The sequence below is a fragment of the Anabrus simplex genome, chromosome 3 (genome assembly GCF_040414725.1).
Source record: "Anabrus simplex isolate iqAnaSimp1 chromosome 3, ASM4041472v1, whole genome shotgun sequence".
Taxonomy (NCBI): Eukaryota; Metazoa; Arthropoda; class Insecta; order Orthoptera; family Tettigoniidae; genus Anabrus; species Anabrus simplex.
Genome location: NC_090267.1, coordinates 183,448,079 through 183,461,161, shown reverse-complemented (window position 1 = coordinate 183,461,161; position 13,083 = coordinate 183,448,079). Strand labels below are relative to the sequence as shown.

The window sequence follows — 13,083 nt, the reverse complement described above, 5'->3', positions numbered from 1 at the left end:
TCGGCGAATCCAATCGTTTGTGGTTAATTCCACTGACTCGGGGCCAACAGAAACACATCATAGTGAGTGCATCCCTCTACATAGGGTTGGCGTCAGTAAGAGCATCTGCCGGTAAAACAGAGCCAGTCGATTTGTGCGACACAGTTTGCACCCACGACCCTAACAGGATGTGGAAAAAGCGACATAAAAAGAAGAAGAAGAAAAGTAAATATATGCTGTCTGACAAACACCATGATTATAGTTAAGTTACAAAAATATCTGATACTAGTTGAGGGTTGACCCTTCTTTGATGGCTGTGTGAACGTTGCCTTGGTTTTGTTCTCAGATGTCTTTAGACTCAGCAGTCCTTCATACCTTACCATTAGAGGAGTGTGAGCTAACATACACGTGTTGCACCTTCACGTGAGCGTAGCACTCGCCGTTTTCTGAAGGCCGCGAACTACGGCTTAAAATCAATGAGTACTTGTTCTACGAAGGATGAAATGAGTACAGTTAATATTTCCTAAAGAATATCTGTCTTCTGAATCCTCAAATAGCACTACCAATGGTAAAGCAGTGATAGGGAAACCACAAGAACTCTGGTGCCACTCTAATTAGAGCTCTGCAGGTATGCGATATCTACTGATTTATCCGCGAATATCCGCGAAGTTTGTGTTTTTTCGGTTGCAAACTGTATGGCAGTGCGGATAAGTTTTTGATCATTTCTAAATAATTATGTTTATTGATTTTCACTCAGGTATACTAAAGAAATCTCGAGAAGTTATGCAGTTATTTTTGCTTGTGGTGAGAAGACCCTTGACAGTGGTATGGGAGAATGGTTATATAAAAAGAGCCTTGAGTCCATAAAGCAATAAATCTGGCCAAAGCCTAACTGGCTGCTGCCTGCGATTAGTGAAAATGAAATAGTGTATGGCTTTTGGTGCCGGAAGTGTCCGAGGACAGGTTCGGCTCGCCAGATGCAGGTCTTTTGATTTGACTCCCGTAGGCGACCTGCGCGTCGTGATGAGTATGAAATGATGATGAAGACGACACATACATCCAGCCCCCGTGCCATCGAAATTAACCAATTATGGTTAAAATTCCAGACCCTGCCCGAAATTGAACCCGGGGCCCCTGCGACCAAAGTCCAGCCATTGGGCCGGCCTGCAATTGGTGAAAGGAGGGACCAGCAATATGTTGGTAGTTGTCGCAAGAGGAAATCCCTCATAAAGGTGTCACTGAACGGGGCTGTTGCCAGGTATCAGGCCTATTATACTGTACTAATAACAGATCTATCCGTTTCAATACTCTGGATGCAATATAGTTAAAATAGTTGCAATAGGGCTCTAACTATAATTAGACGCATAAAGCATGGTGAGGCATGAGGTAGTTTTCTATTGTTTTTTTCTCACTGACCAGAAAGAGCTATTAGGCCTAAAGCACGAATGGCCTGCATGTAGCACCTTTCATAACATCCAGACCGCCACTTATGCTCCGAATGCCATTACTGACATGTCTTAGCAGCTTCCATACTGTCACAGCCATGACATTTAGATCTCAGTGGAAGCTACGTTTTGCTCCAATTGGTGCCAAGAGACAGATGTAAAGGAACTGGGTCCATCAAGAAATAGCAACAGATGAGTAAATAATATCAAGAAATCTAATTATTTATTTACATGATGCTCTTTCGTCTTTCCAGGCTATGATCCCTGTCATCTTGGGACACACTCCAGCCGGCGCAGCCACGAAGAACTTCCTTCATTATGCTCAGAGTATCAAAACCAGTAAGTACTGACGATTTTGTCAGAGTGATTTTGGAAATACAGTTCCTATGATATTTTATTTCGTAATTATATATCACTTAGAATGCTGAACTTACACATGGCTGCTATATATTGGTCTTATGTGACTAACTCCAGGGAAGTGGAACGTAGGTAATGAGCAAGATGGCTCCTATATTGATCTCACTGATCGCACTGACAAGTGCACTTGCCTGTCCACAGAAGTTGATGTGGGGTGGAGTGAGCTAAATAGAGTATTTAAGTTATTTATTTATTTATTTATTTATTTATTTATTTATTTATTTATTTATTTATTTATTTATTTATTTATTTATTTATTTATTTATCTCAACGTACGCAGGTTTTAACCCAATTCAGTACCTTCTTAACATTCAGTAACAATCTGTATCTATGAAGTTAAAGTTTAAAAAAAAAGTCAAAAATCAACAAAAACAAAACAGAAAAAATTAAAATGATATCGATACCATTTAAAAGTTAAAAGAAATGAAATGTGCACTAAAAATCACACGGTAATACAAATCAAAAGACAATACAAGAAACAAGAAAACTCGAAACTCAAATGAGTACACTGGGAAATATGATGAATACCAAAAAGAAAGAAAGAAAGAATTACAAATTTACAAAATATAAGACGGACTTCTAATTTCTTATTGAATTCGTTATCCGATTCGGTGAATATATCGACTTATTTTGTTACAGTGTTATAAAGCGTTGTCATTTTTACGAAAGGTGAATTTGACTGATGCAATGTGTTTGACCTTTGAACGTGAAATAATTGGTGTTGACGTAATCTTGTCTGCGGAACATAGATTGAAATGCGTTTTATGAGGTCCAAAGAATCAAATCGTCCTATTACAATTTTTCTTAGTACTTGTATAGAAAATAAGAACCGTCTGGTTTTCAATTAAGGAAATTGAAATATATTCCTTAATAACTGGGTTGATATGTTTTATAATAAAGATAACGTAGTAACTTGTTTTGTACAATTTCAATAGCATTCACTTGCTTTGTATACGGGCTCCAAATTATTACAGAATATTCTAGTATGCTCCGTAATAAGGTAATATATAATTTATTCAGTACAGAGGGCTGGGTAAAAGGTCTCGAAGTTCTTATCAAAAATCTTAGCACTCGGTTAGCATTCTTTGTTATTTTATTGACATGGCCGTTGAACGTTAGCTCACCGTCAAAAATTATACCAAGGTCCTTAAATATTAAAACCCTATCCAATTTTACCCCCCCCCCCCCCCCCGTATATGATAGGCTGAGACTTCAAATTCCTTCCTCCTGGTAAACGTCATATACCTACACTCACTAACATTCAAAGATAAATTATTAATTACATACCAAGAAATGACATTATTAATGTCCTTTTGCCATTCATCCTGGTCTTGGTGGTCGCTAATGTATCAGTAAAGTTTCAAATCATCTAAGAAAAGTAAACAGAGTGGCAAATATCTGGTAAATCATTAATTAGAATGAAAAACAAGAGAGGTCCAAGATTTAAACCTTGCGGAATTCCAGAAGGACTGATAAAATTATCTGAAATTCCATTCTTAAAATAAACAAACTGCTGTCGATTTTTAATATAAACACATTAACTACAACAACCGTTTACAAAAACCAAATTTATATATTTTTGTAATTAAAATTCGACGGTCGACTCTATCGAATGCTTTTTCGAAATCCATATAAACAACATCAGACATTCCACTGGTATTAATGGTATCATACAGATTTTGAGTATAGCCCAAAAAATTGGTGATAACTGATCTGTTGAGTACAAATCCATGTTGAAATTCAGATAAAGCAATCCTAACATGGTTATATATCTTATTGTGCAATATATGTTCATATACCTTAGCTATGGCGTTGATAATGCACACTGGACGATAATTAGATATCATTACAAAACTGCCTGTCTTAAAAATGGGTGTAACTTTAGCGACTTTCCATTTCTGAGGAAAGGATGAAGTGCGGATAGAAAGTTTAAAAATGGAAGTTAATTGATTAGCCAATAAATCGGCACACGCCCTAATTATATATGGAGGTATGCCATCAGGACCACTCGATCTTTTAGGCTTTAATTTACCATTAATAGCCATTTTCACCTCTTCAACAGATATCTCAGTGACATGTAATATCTCAACAGATGGAAACAGAGTAATCTCATCCAAAGCCAAATTATCCAGTCTATAACTAAAATATGATTTGACGTAAACTAACGAAAAATATCGAGCAAAACCATGAACAACATTACCGCCCTCGTAGCTCTCACCTTTATAATCAAACGTAGTTCCTTCTGATCTCGTGAGTTGCTTATTTTTAATGTGCCTCCAGAATTGAATTATATCACATTTTTAAGTAACCTCGAATTCGCCGAGGCAATCTCGATATGCGGAATTTATTTTTACTTTCAATTCAGATCTGAGATGTTTGAATCGATCGTCATAGTACCTGGAAAATGTCCTCTTTATGGTGCACTTCTTTTTATTTTTTATTATCTGAATGATATCGTGATTAAACCAGACCGGAAATTTGTATTTTTTTAATGACTTGACCCTTAGGTATGCAATTATCGCAGCATGTATCTATTGACGAATAAAAGAAATCCACAGCCTCATCCACATTCTGATACGTATACAACGGGTTCCAATCAATATCTCTTAACTCGTAATACAGTTGTAGAAAATCCGCTTTCTTGAAATCGTAGCATTCTCGATTTATATTTTGTGGTAATGAACACCTCTTTACTGAAGTTAATGATAAACAGAGTGGGCGATGATGTAAATCTTCAGACACAAGAGCAAATTCCTCACGTTTCACGTCAACTATGAAATTGGCCAGTACAAGGTCCAGCGTCCTAGAATTGAAATTAAGTATATTATTGTACGACGTTAAACCTAAATATGATATCAAATGACCCAATCTTTTACCAGTCACAGTTCCTTCCGTAAATGAATAACCAGTACCATTAATTTCAGGAAGACTGAAATCACCCACGATAACGCAGTCTGAAATCCTGGTAATCTGTTAAAGATGATGCTTGAGTAATGTATACAACATGTATAAATAACTTTATATTATTATTTGAGATGCAAAAAGTAAGTGATTCACAATGCTGTTTAGAGTAGTTGGATAATAGTTTCGCCTTAAAACTCTTTTTGACGAAAATCCAAACTCCCCGCCCCGCTTCTTACCGGTTACTAAAGTATCTCTGTCATTTCTGAACACTAAATATCTACTGTCAAATATTTCACCATCATATACTGTATACTATTTGATAGAAAAGTCTCAATGAGTACAACAATATCGTATAAAGATCAAAGGAGATTTTGGATAAATATAGCCTTTCAACCTTAGTTCAAAGTCTCTCCTAAGTCCTCTTGGCTTTGGATGACATTCCTCTATCTCCCTCTGTTGAGATATTAAATGTCAGTGAGATACCTGTTGAAGAGGTGAAAAAGGCTATTAACGGTAAACAAAAGCCTAAAAGATCGAGTGGTCCTGATGGCTTACCTCCATATATAATTAGGACTTGTCGAATTTAAAGTCCCCTTGGCATGGCTCATGAAAAATCAAAGTTGAAATACTAACAACATTACGATGAAAAAATGACAATTTATCCAAATCTCCCTCACAACGAATAACATGCACTTGACTTCCATCTTTCTTTCTCATCAAAATTTTGCCACTCCTGTTCACCCACAGATACTTATAATTCCTATCACGTTGCAATTGTTTAGCTTTAGCAAATATAATTCGCCTATTAGGAGCTAAAGACTGAGTAATATATATAGAACTAGGGACGGAAAGAACAAGATGAGTCGTGGACAAATTCCTTTTGATCTTACGTTTTCCTGAGACCTGTTCCTTATAACACCTCCTAACAAATTTTACAATAATGCCACGAGTCGGACGATTATTAACTTTCTCCAGCCTATCACACGCATCAATCATATCGTCTTTTATTTCTATATCTAGCGCCTTGGCGGCACACATGACAGTCTGACAGACATTTTCATGCGGTACTTCCGGAACACCGTATATCTCGAGTGTGTTAATCCTGCAATATTGCTCGTTGTCATCGCATCTGATTTTACATTCACTGAATACTTTAGCAAACCGATTGTTTTCAGATAATAAGTTATGAATAATATTTTGCTGTGTATTCAGTATTGCCTGCTAATTTTCTAGAATTCGTTTGTGCTCGTCCAGCCTTTCATGACACACATCAATCGATTTAGCTAACTGTTTTTCTATTTCACTAGTTGCTTTCTTCAGTGTAGCCATGTCTTCAGTTAAAGTTTGCAGCAGTTTAAAAATGTCCCCAACTGATGGTGCCGGCACGAGTGACTGCGCTTCTTGCATGCTCGTACGCCGGTGTGAGTTGCACTGGTCACACCTCCATGTCTGACCCTGGGACTATATAGTTCAAAGCCTTAAGCACTATTTCCATGTTTCTTTCATATTCATGGAATAGGCAACTGGGGCAGATGGATACATATTTCCGTTATGCAAAAGCACGGCTTTTAAACTTGTTTTCGACGAGTCTATGAACAGACGCCATTCTTTAGAATCATGATCTTTTCCCATAGCCACCATTAGCCTATTAACATCATTACAATAGACTAATTGTTCATTTTTTGTTTACCTGGATATTCCAGGATGTTTAACATTCCCTTAGAGTAACAAAAGCGAGAGGTATAATAATAAATTTGCCCAGACAGGGAGACAATAGCGCCTTCCTCTCCCTAAGAAACAGTCCCGCTATAGGGTGCAATACAAATATCTAAACAATGTCAGGTGATACGAAAAAACTAATGTATCGTGATCCGCGTGTTCGAAAACATGATAACGGATATATTTTTTGTCTGAGAGCAATTCACGGTTGTACTGTATAATTAAAAAATAAACAAAAATAATGCCAGACTCAGCTAGAGGTCCTAGGTTATATTTTTTTTGCTACTTGCTTTACGTCGGTCAGATACAGATAGGTCTTATGGCGACGAAGGGACAGGGAAGGGCTAGGAGTGGGAAGGAAGCGGCCGTGGCCTTAAGTAAGGTATAGCCCCAGCATTTGCCTGGTGTGAAAATGGGAAACCACGGAAAACCATCTTCAGGGTTGCCGACAGTGGGGTTCGAACCTACTATCTCCCTAATACTGGATACTGGCCGCACTTAAGCGACTACAGCTATCGTGCTCGGTGTCCTGGGTTACAAGTTTTAAGACCGTGACGACGAGACCAATGTAAGACCAATGTATAGACCTCATATTTCCTTTTACCCCTAGTCCAGCTATTCGTATTTGACCAATGATAGCAGATATCTTGCGCTTGACGCAGATTCCATATGATCTTCATAAACCGTAGTCACTTGATACAAAATCGAAGCAAAAAACACTCTTCTACCAAATACATCATCCAGCCATTAGCGTCCCCAAAACTGTCTTGACGAAACGCAAATCAAGTTTCTTCGCAGCACGGTATCCAGTGCTTTCTCTCATCAGCATTATGCATAAAACCCTATTTTTCATCACATGTCGCAATATGTTTTCAAAAGCAGGCTCCTGATGGATTTCTGAGAAATAGTTTTCCAATATCAGGTCGTGCCGAGCTGCAGCCAGTTCTGATGAATCTACTCTTTGACTTTAGTAGACTACTTCAAGCAGTAGTGTTGTGTAGCAATTCGATTTCTGATTAAATCAAGGCTTACTGACAATTCTCGGGTGTTGGCAAATGTTCCTTTTTTCGAACACAGAGCTCATAACCTCGTTTACTTTAACCGAAGGTCGTCTTGAATGAGGCTCGCCTCCGAACACAGAACTGCCATCTCTGTATCACCAGAACCAATAATTTAATGTTGCTTTATTTCTAACTTCTTGATTTTTATTTGTCGTCGAATTTACATACAGGCTTTTTCTTGAAAGAAGCACCCGGATTCCAATTGTTTTTCACATATTCTCAATAATATTTTTGAGAATATAATTTGAATCATGAATTATTTATTGCCTAGTGACTTTAAGATAAATAAATAGCACATTTTTTAGAAAATACTCTTCAGTCAACCTAATACATGCGTAACGTTAGAGATTATTAGAAACTGCCTTCTAATGTTATTCTGTTGGTGATATTTTAGAGAAGTTCCGGCAGTACAATTATGGATGGTTGAAGAATCTCGCTGTCTACGGCTCCACAACACCACCGAAGTACGACATGAGCAAGATCACAGCTCCAATAGCTCTAATGTATGGAATGAATGATGACTTAGGAGCTCCTGGGGTAAGTATGGAGACGGAGTATTATTATTTAAAATAGTAAAATAAGTGCACGATAAGTACAGGATTTAAAAAGTAACGTAAATGATGCTCCATGTAGATAACATCCTTCCTTCCCACCCCGGCCCTCGGATACACAGTGCGATCACTATTAACGTTCATGGCTCGCATGGTCGGTACCGCTATGAATATATGTGTGGTCCAATTTGGATCCTACCTACGTACCAACCATAGATTAGATCCTGCGTAGAAAAGCTCCTTAAAGAACACGGCGCGGAAACCATTTAGAAACCAACAGACCGAGATTGCGAACCAGCTAAAGATCAGTGCCATCTTCACATCACCATGGGAGTCGAATGCCCACCGCAGAGAAAGACCAGTGCCACCTACACATCAGCACAGGGGTCTCATGTCACGTGTAGCTGCTCCCAATACTATGTAGGTAATGTCATTTTCATCCGAACAACTCATTTTTCACAACTAACAATTACAAACTACAAATAAATTAGCAAGACACAACCACAATGTTATTACTTTAGGTTAAGCTTGCCAGAAATATTTAGAGAAAGTGGAATCATTTATCAGCTGAGAGTAGCTGCCACTAGCGCCACTGGTGTTTAGAACAGTAAACAGTGCTATAAAACTATTGTGTACAGCAGAAGAGGAACAAGTCCCGGACGTGTTTCCTACCTGCAGTAAAAGCAAAATTCAAACTATTGCCATACCTATAAAAAGAATGGCAGATGTTCCATTTTAGTAGTAAACGGTGTGTCTATCCATTTAGAACCGATTTGTGCTGAAAAGTGAATCTGTGAATTTTGAGGACTAGTTGCCTTTCTGCAGTTAGTTAACCAACATGAAAATTCTCAGTAAACTTCTTGATTTTTGCCCCCCCCCCTCAGGTCATCTGCTGCCCCCCCAAATGTCAAAAAAAAATTACCGCGTATTCTCATTCTTTGCGTACATAGTGAAAACCTGTAACAACGACCTGAGACAGAATATAATATTCTCAAAATTCTGCCATAATTCAGCATCCTGGACCTGAGTAAATGTCTACAGTACATAGATCTCTGCTTTATTCACAGAATTGTTAATGGTGCACTTAAACGCACACCTTTGTTATCTCAATTCCCGTTACATATTTATCCATGTAAAATCCGGAGCAGATCACTATTCCATGTTCCTCTCCTGCACCTAACATTCCAGCAATGCTTCATATTTTATCGCCTTCCAACAACAGTAAATTGCGTACATGAAAGTGACATCTGCATTTCCTTATCATCTCTTCAAAAACAAACTGAAAGGTATACTAGAGGTGTAAGTTCTCGATTCTCTGTTGACAATCCGGCTAGAACATTACTAGTGACACGGACATTATTGTATATATTTTCCTAGTTATTTCTTTTATTTTTTATTTAGTGTATAAATAGTTTGTTAATATTAAGTCCCTTCTTTGTTAAATTGTACTAGCAGTTTCCCGCTGGCTCCACCCGCAATGTACAAAGTATGGTGTTGTTCGTTACTATCCTCACGGATATATTTTAAATTTTAAATTTTCCTCAGAATTTCGATATTTTTCGGGGGTAAAATGTGGAATATTTGGAAATCTTCTAATTTTTACGTCGATTACAAGCTAAAAGCTATAACTGTGCCATTTTTATTTTCTGTCGCACTGCAACATAGCGTCCCGCCATTTTGTTTTGGGGGCGGGGGTAAAAATTAAAAAGTTGTACTTTATGGAACTTTTCCCTACCTTACAGGCTAATAGCTATAACGTTGGCAAATTTCAAGTTTCTACCTCAGTTAGTCAGTGAGTCATCCATACGGTTTTATATAATACCGATAACTCTTCAGTGCCAACTTCTGAAATTGATATTATACGCCGTTTCCAGGGTGAAATTTAGAGCAACGTTCAGGATCATTTGAAAAATCATTAAGGTATTCCTGGGAAAAGGGTCTCATTCAGGATTTCACATTAGGTGTTGATGAGTTTGTGTTTATTAGATGTACACAATGCAAGAAAAAATTCTGTACATAACATAATCTTCTCCCCGATTCACACATTTCTTTCAATGGTGAACGTTTGGACTATAATTCCATCTAACTCTTGACAATGCCACAAATACTGATATAATATGTTGTGGAGTTTTCGATTGATCTGATCATAAATACATCTCTCGTCAAACAATGCTGGATAGTGCCTCTAAAACGTCAACATCGAATTTCTCGTGCACTGTCTGTTCACTGCATTTCATAACATACACAATCTATTTCGGACGTTTATTTACCTGAAATATATTTTGCTCCATACTGGACGGAACTCGTGTGGTTTTGTTGTGAGTGATGTCAGTCCCAGAATTTAAGACATGCAAGAAGTCAGAGGTGTATAAAGGATTAAAGGCAATTATTCAAGTCAACCTAATATAAATTGTTACATAAATTGTGCATCGGGTGAAATTTCACTCCTTTAACGCAGAAAAAAATAACGGAAATGAAATATTGTATATGAGAAGAATACCACCTAGTGTACAATTCTGGGATTAATAGCAAGAAAGTTTAGCTAGAAATGTCGTATCATATTGTACTAGTGCTTGAACATAGATCGACTGGGAAACCCCTTCGTAAGTTGAGGTAAAATGTGGCTGAAGATACTCTTTAAACCCTTTAATGAATCTTATCATAACCTTCTTGAGAAATAAACTGTCGGTAAAATCCTATTCTGTATTCTAATGAACACCATTATGATAGTAATGTTAATATGTTAATAGCAATTAATTTATTTGATACGTTATCCTTTTTATAATTAAGTATTTTCAGTAAGAAAATGTCAAGAATCATTGCTTTACAAAGATTATTTATTTTACCTTTCAGGATGTAGCAACACTAAACAAGGAATTACCTAATGTGATCTCCTACTACAAAGTTGCTGATGAACAATTCGGCCATCTGGACTTCCTCTGGGCCATCCATGGCAAGTCCCTGCTCTACAATGAGATTCTCAACCTCATGGCTAAATACTGATTACCACATGAAGTTCCTTAAAATTGGTGGCAAAAACAATATACCATGTAAATCAAGAAGCTTGAAGGCGGAACTTTGAAACACAGTATATAACTAATCCGCTCCTTGGCTGAACGGATAGGTTGCAAACGATCTTAACACAAACGATGTCAAATTATTTCCGAATGAAAATTCTACATGAACTGAATCGTGCGTTTCACATTCCTTAACTACTGGTATCCATTACAAGATTGTGGAAATAAGGTTCTTTCCACATAATATTAGTCCCTTTTGGCTTTACACTCCCTAGAATTCTATGCATAAAAGTGGATCTGACCTTTCTTAGTTTACATAATATAACTCACCTCCATAGGGGTTAGAAGGCGTTGTTTTGTTTTCTTCTCTACAATATTAGTTTACTTCCGGTGTCTTACGTTGCTGAAAATCACGTATAACACTATCCACCACCCACACAGTGAATTAAAAACGTACAAAACTGATAGTATGTTCCTAGCAGAGTCAAATAGTAACCGAATAATTTCATAAACTTATATTACTGAGGACAAAGAACATTTTGCACATTCCCATCTTCACGGCAAGCCCCTTAGATAAGGAGACACTTCTATCAGTGTCCGTGATCACCACATTTAAAAACAGCCCTGCAGTCTATTTTTTGACCACAGATCACGCGCTGCATTTGTGTTCACCTCCTCGGAAAAAGAGAAACTCTCCTCCTTGAGCAGGCTTTTGGATTTAGAAAACAGGTAGTAAACTGTTGAAGTAAGATCCGGATGATACGGAGGATGAGGAAGAACAGGTGTGTTATGGAGCCACCGGTGTGCTGGACGTTGTCATGGTGGAAAACCCAAAATCCTCGCCACAAAGAAGACGTTTTTCGTCGCGCTGTATCACGAAGACATAGAAGAATGGCAATATACATCTTACATCTCCTTAGAGACAGTTCGACCTTCAGAACTGAATTCAAAATATATCCATCCGTGCAGTCGAAGAACACTTCTAACATTACTTTTCCCTTTCGGCTAGAAGCTTAGACTATACCTAACACACAAAAAGTAGAAAATTAGAGAGGAGCCAGCCAAAGTTCGGTTGCTTTCTTTACTTTGCCGGTATACTTTCGGGTGGTAAGTAAATTAAAGGGGAGTTCTTCAGTTAGTTTCAAATTGAATTGCTCAATGATGTATTTGTAACGCTGATAGAAGTAATGAAATAGTGACTTAGGTACACTGAAGTACGTATTATAATCACAAGTATAGCTTTACTGTGTCTGTCCATTATTGTCAAAAGGTGATCTTCATTAACTTCAAGAATTATGTGATGTTTGTTTCAGCACGCGTACAAATGTATTGTGCTTTTCGGATTGTTAATAGTACTCCTAGATAATTGCAAAGCTTGAAATTGAGTATCGGATAAACAGATAACGCACAATATCAAACTCTAATTGCTAAAATAAAGCCGTGCTCTCTTCTCAATCTCTTATAATCTGAGATTGGGAGAGAAGAGTATTTTATTCTACGGAACGCCTTAACTTGGTTCGATCACAACTGATAGGAATTTAATATTGGAGTTGAGTAGGGGTGTTTAATTAAATTTCTCAAAAACACCAATAATGTTAATATTGTAAGTGGAGTACGTAATTGATTGCTGATACCTGCAATGCATCTATAGAAAGAGAAATTCACTTTTAGCAGTATTTCAATATAATTTACATACTGAATAAGATATTTGTATACAATAATTATCTATATAAATAAAATTGTAGGGGGTCCGCTGTCTGTAATTTTTTTGTTTTGCCAATTTTTCAGATATTTATCCGTATTAGGTCAACTCAAGACCGAATCGGTGGTTTTTACGTTTCGTGTCTGTTTGTTTGTCTGTTTGTCTGTTTGTCTGTCTGTCTGTTTGTCTGTTTGTCTGTTCCAACATCACGTCGAAACGGCTGGATAGATTTCAACCAAACTTCATATTTAAAGTATACTCATCCCGGGGAAGGTTTCGATATGCATA

At 37.3% G+C, this 13,083-nt stretch overlaps 1 protein-coding gene across 1 annotated transcript in view; it reads left to right on the top strand.

Moving 5' to 3' along the window:
- The window catches only part of LOC136866129 (lipase 3), a 46,300-nt gene extending 33,444 nt beyond the window's left edge, over window positions 1–12,856 (top strand). The window contains exons 6-8 of the mRNA XM_067142819.2: window positions 1,679–1,763; window positions 7,920–8,062; window positions 10,930–12,856. Coding sequence (XP_066998920.2) covers window positions 1,679–1,763; window positions 7,920–8,062; window positions 10,930–11,079 — 378 coding nt within the window. The 3' untranslated portion in view covers window positions 11,080–12,856. The remainder of the gene's footprint in view (window positions 1–1,678; window positions 1,764–7,919; window positions 8,063–10,929) is intronic.
- The last annotated feature ends 227 nt before the right edge of the window (window positions 12,857–13,083 follow it).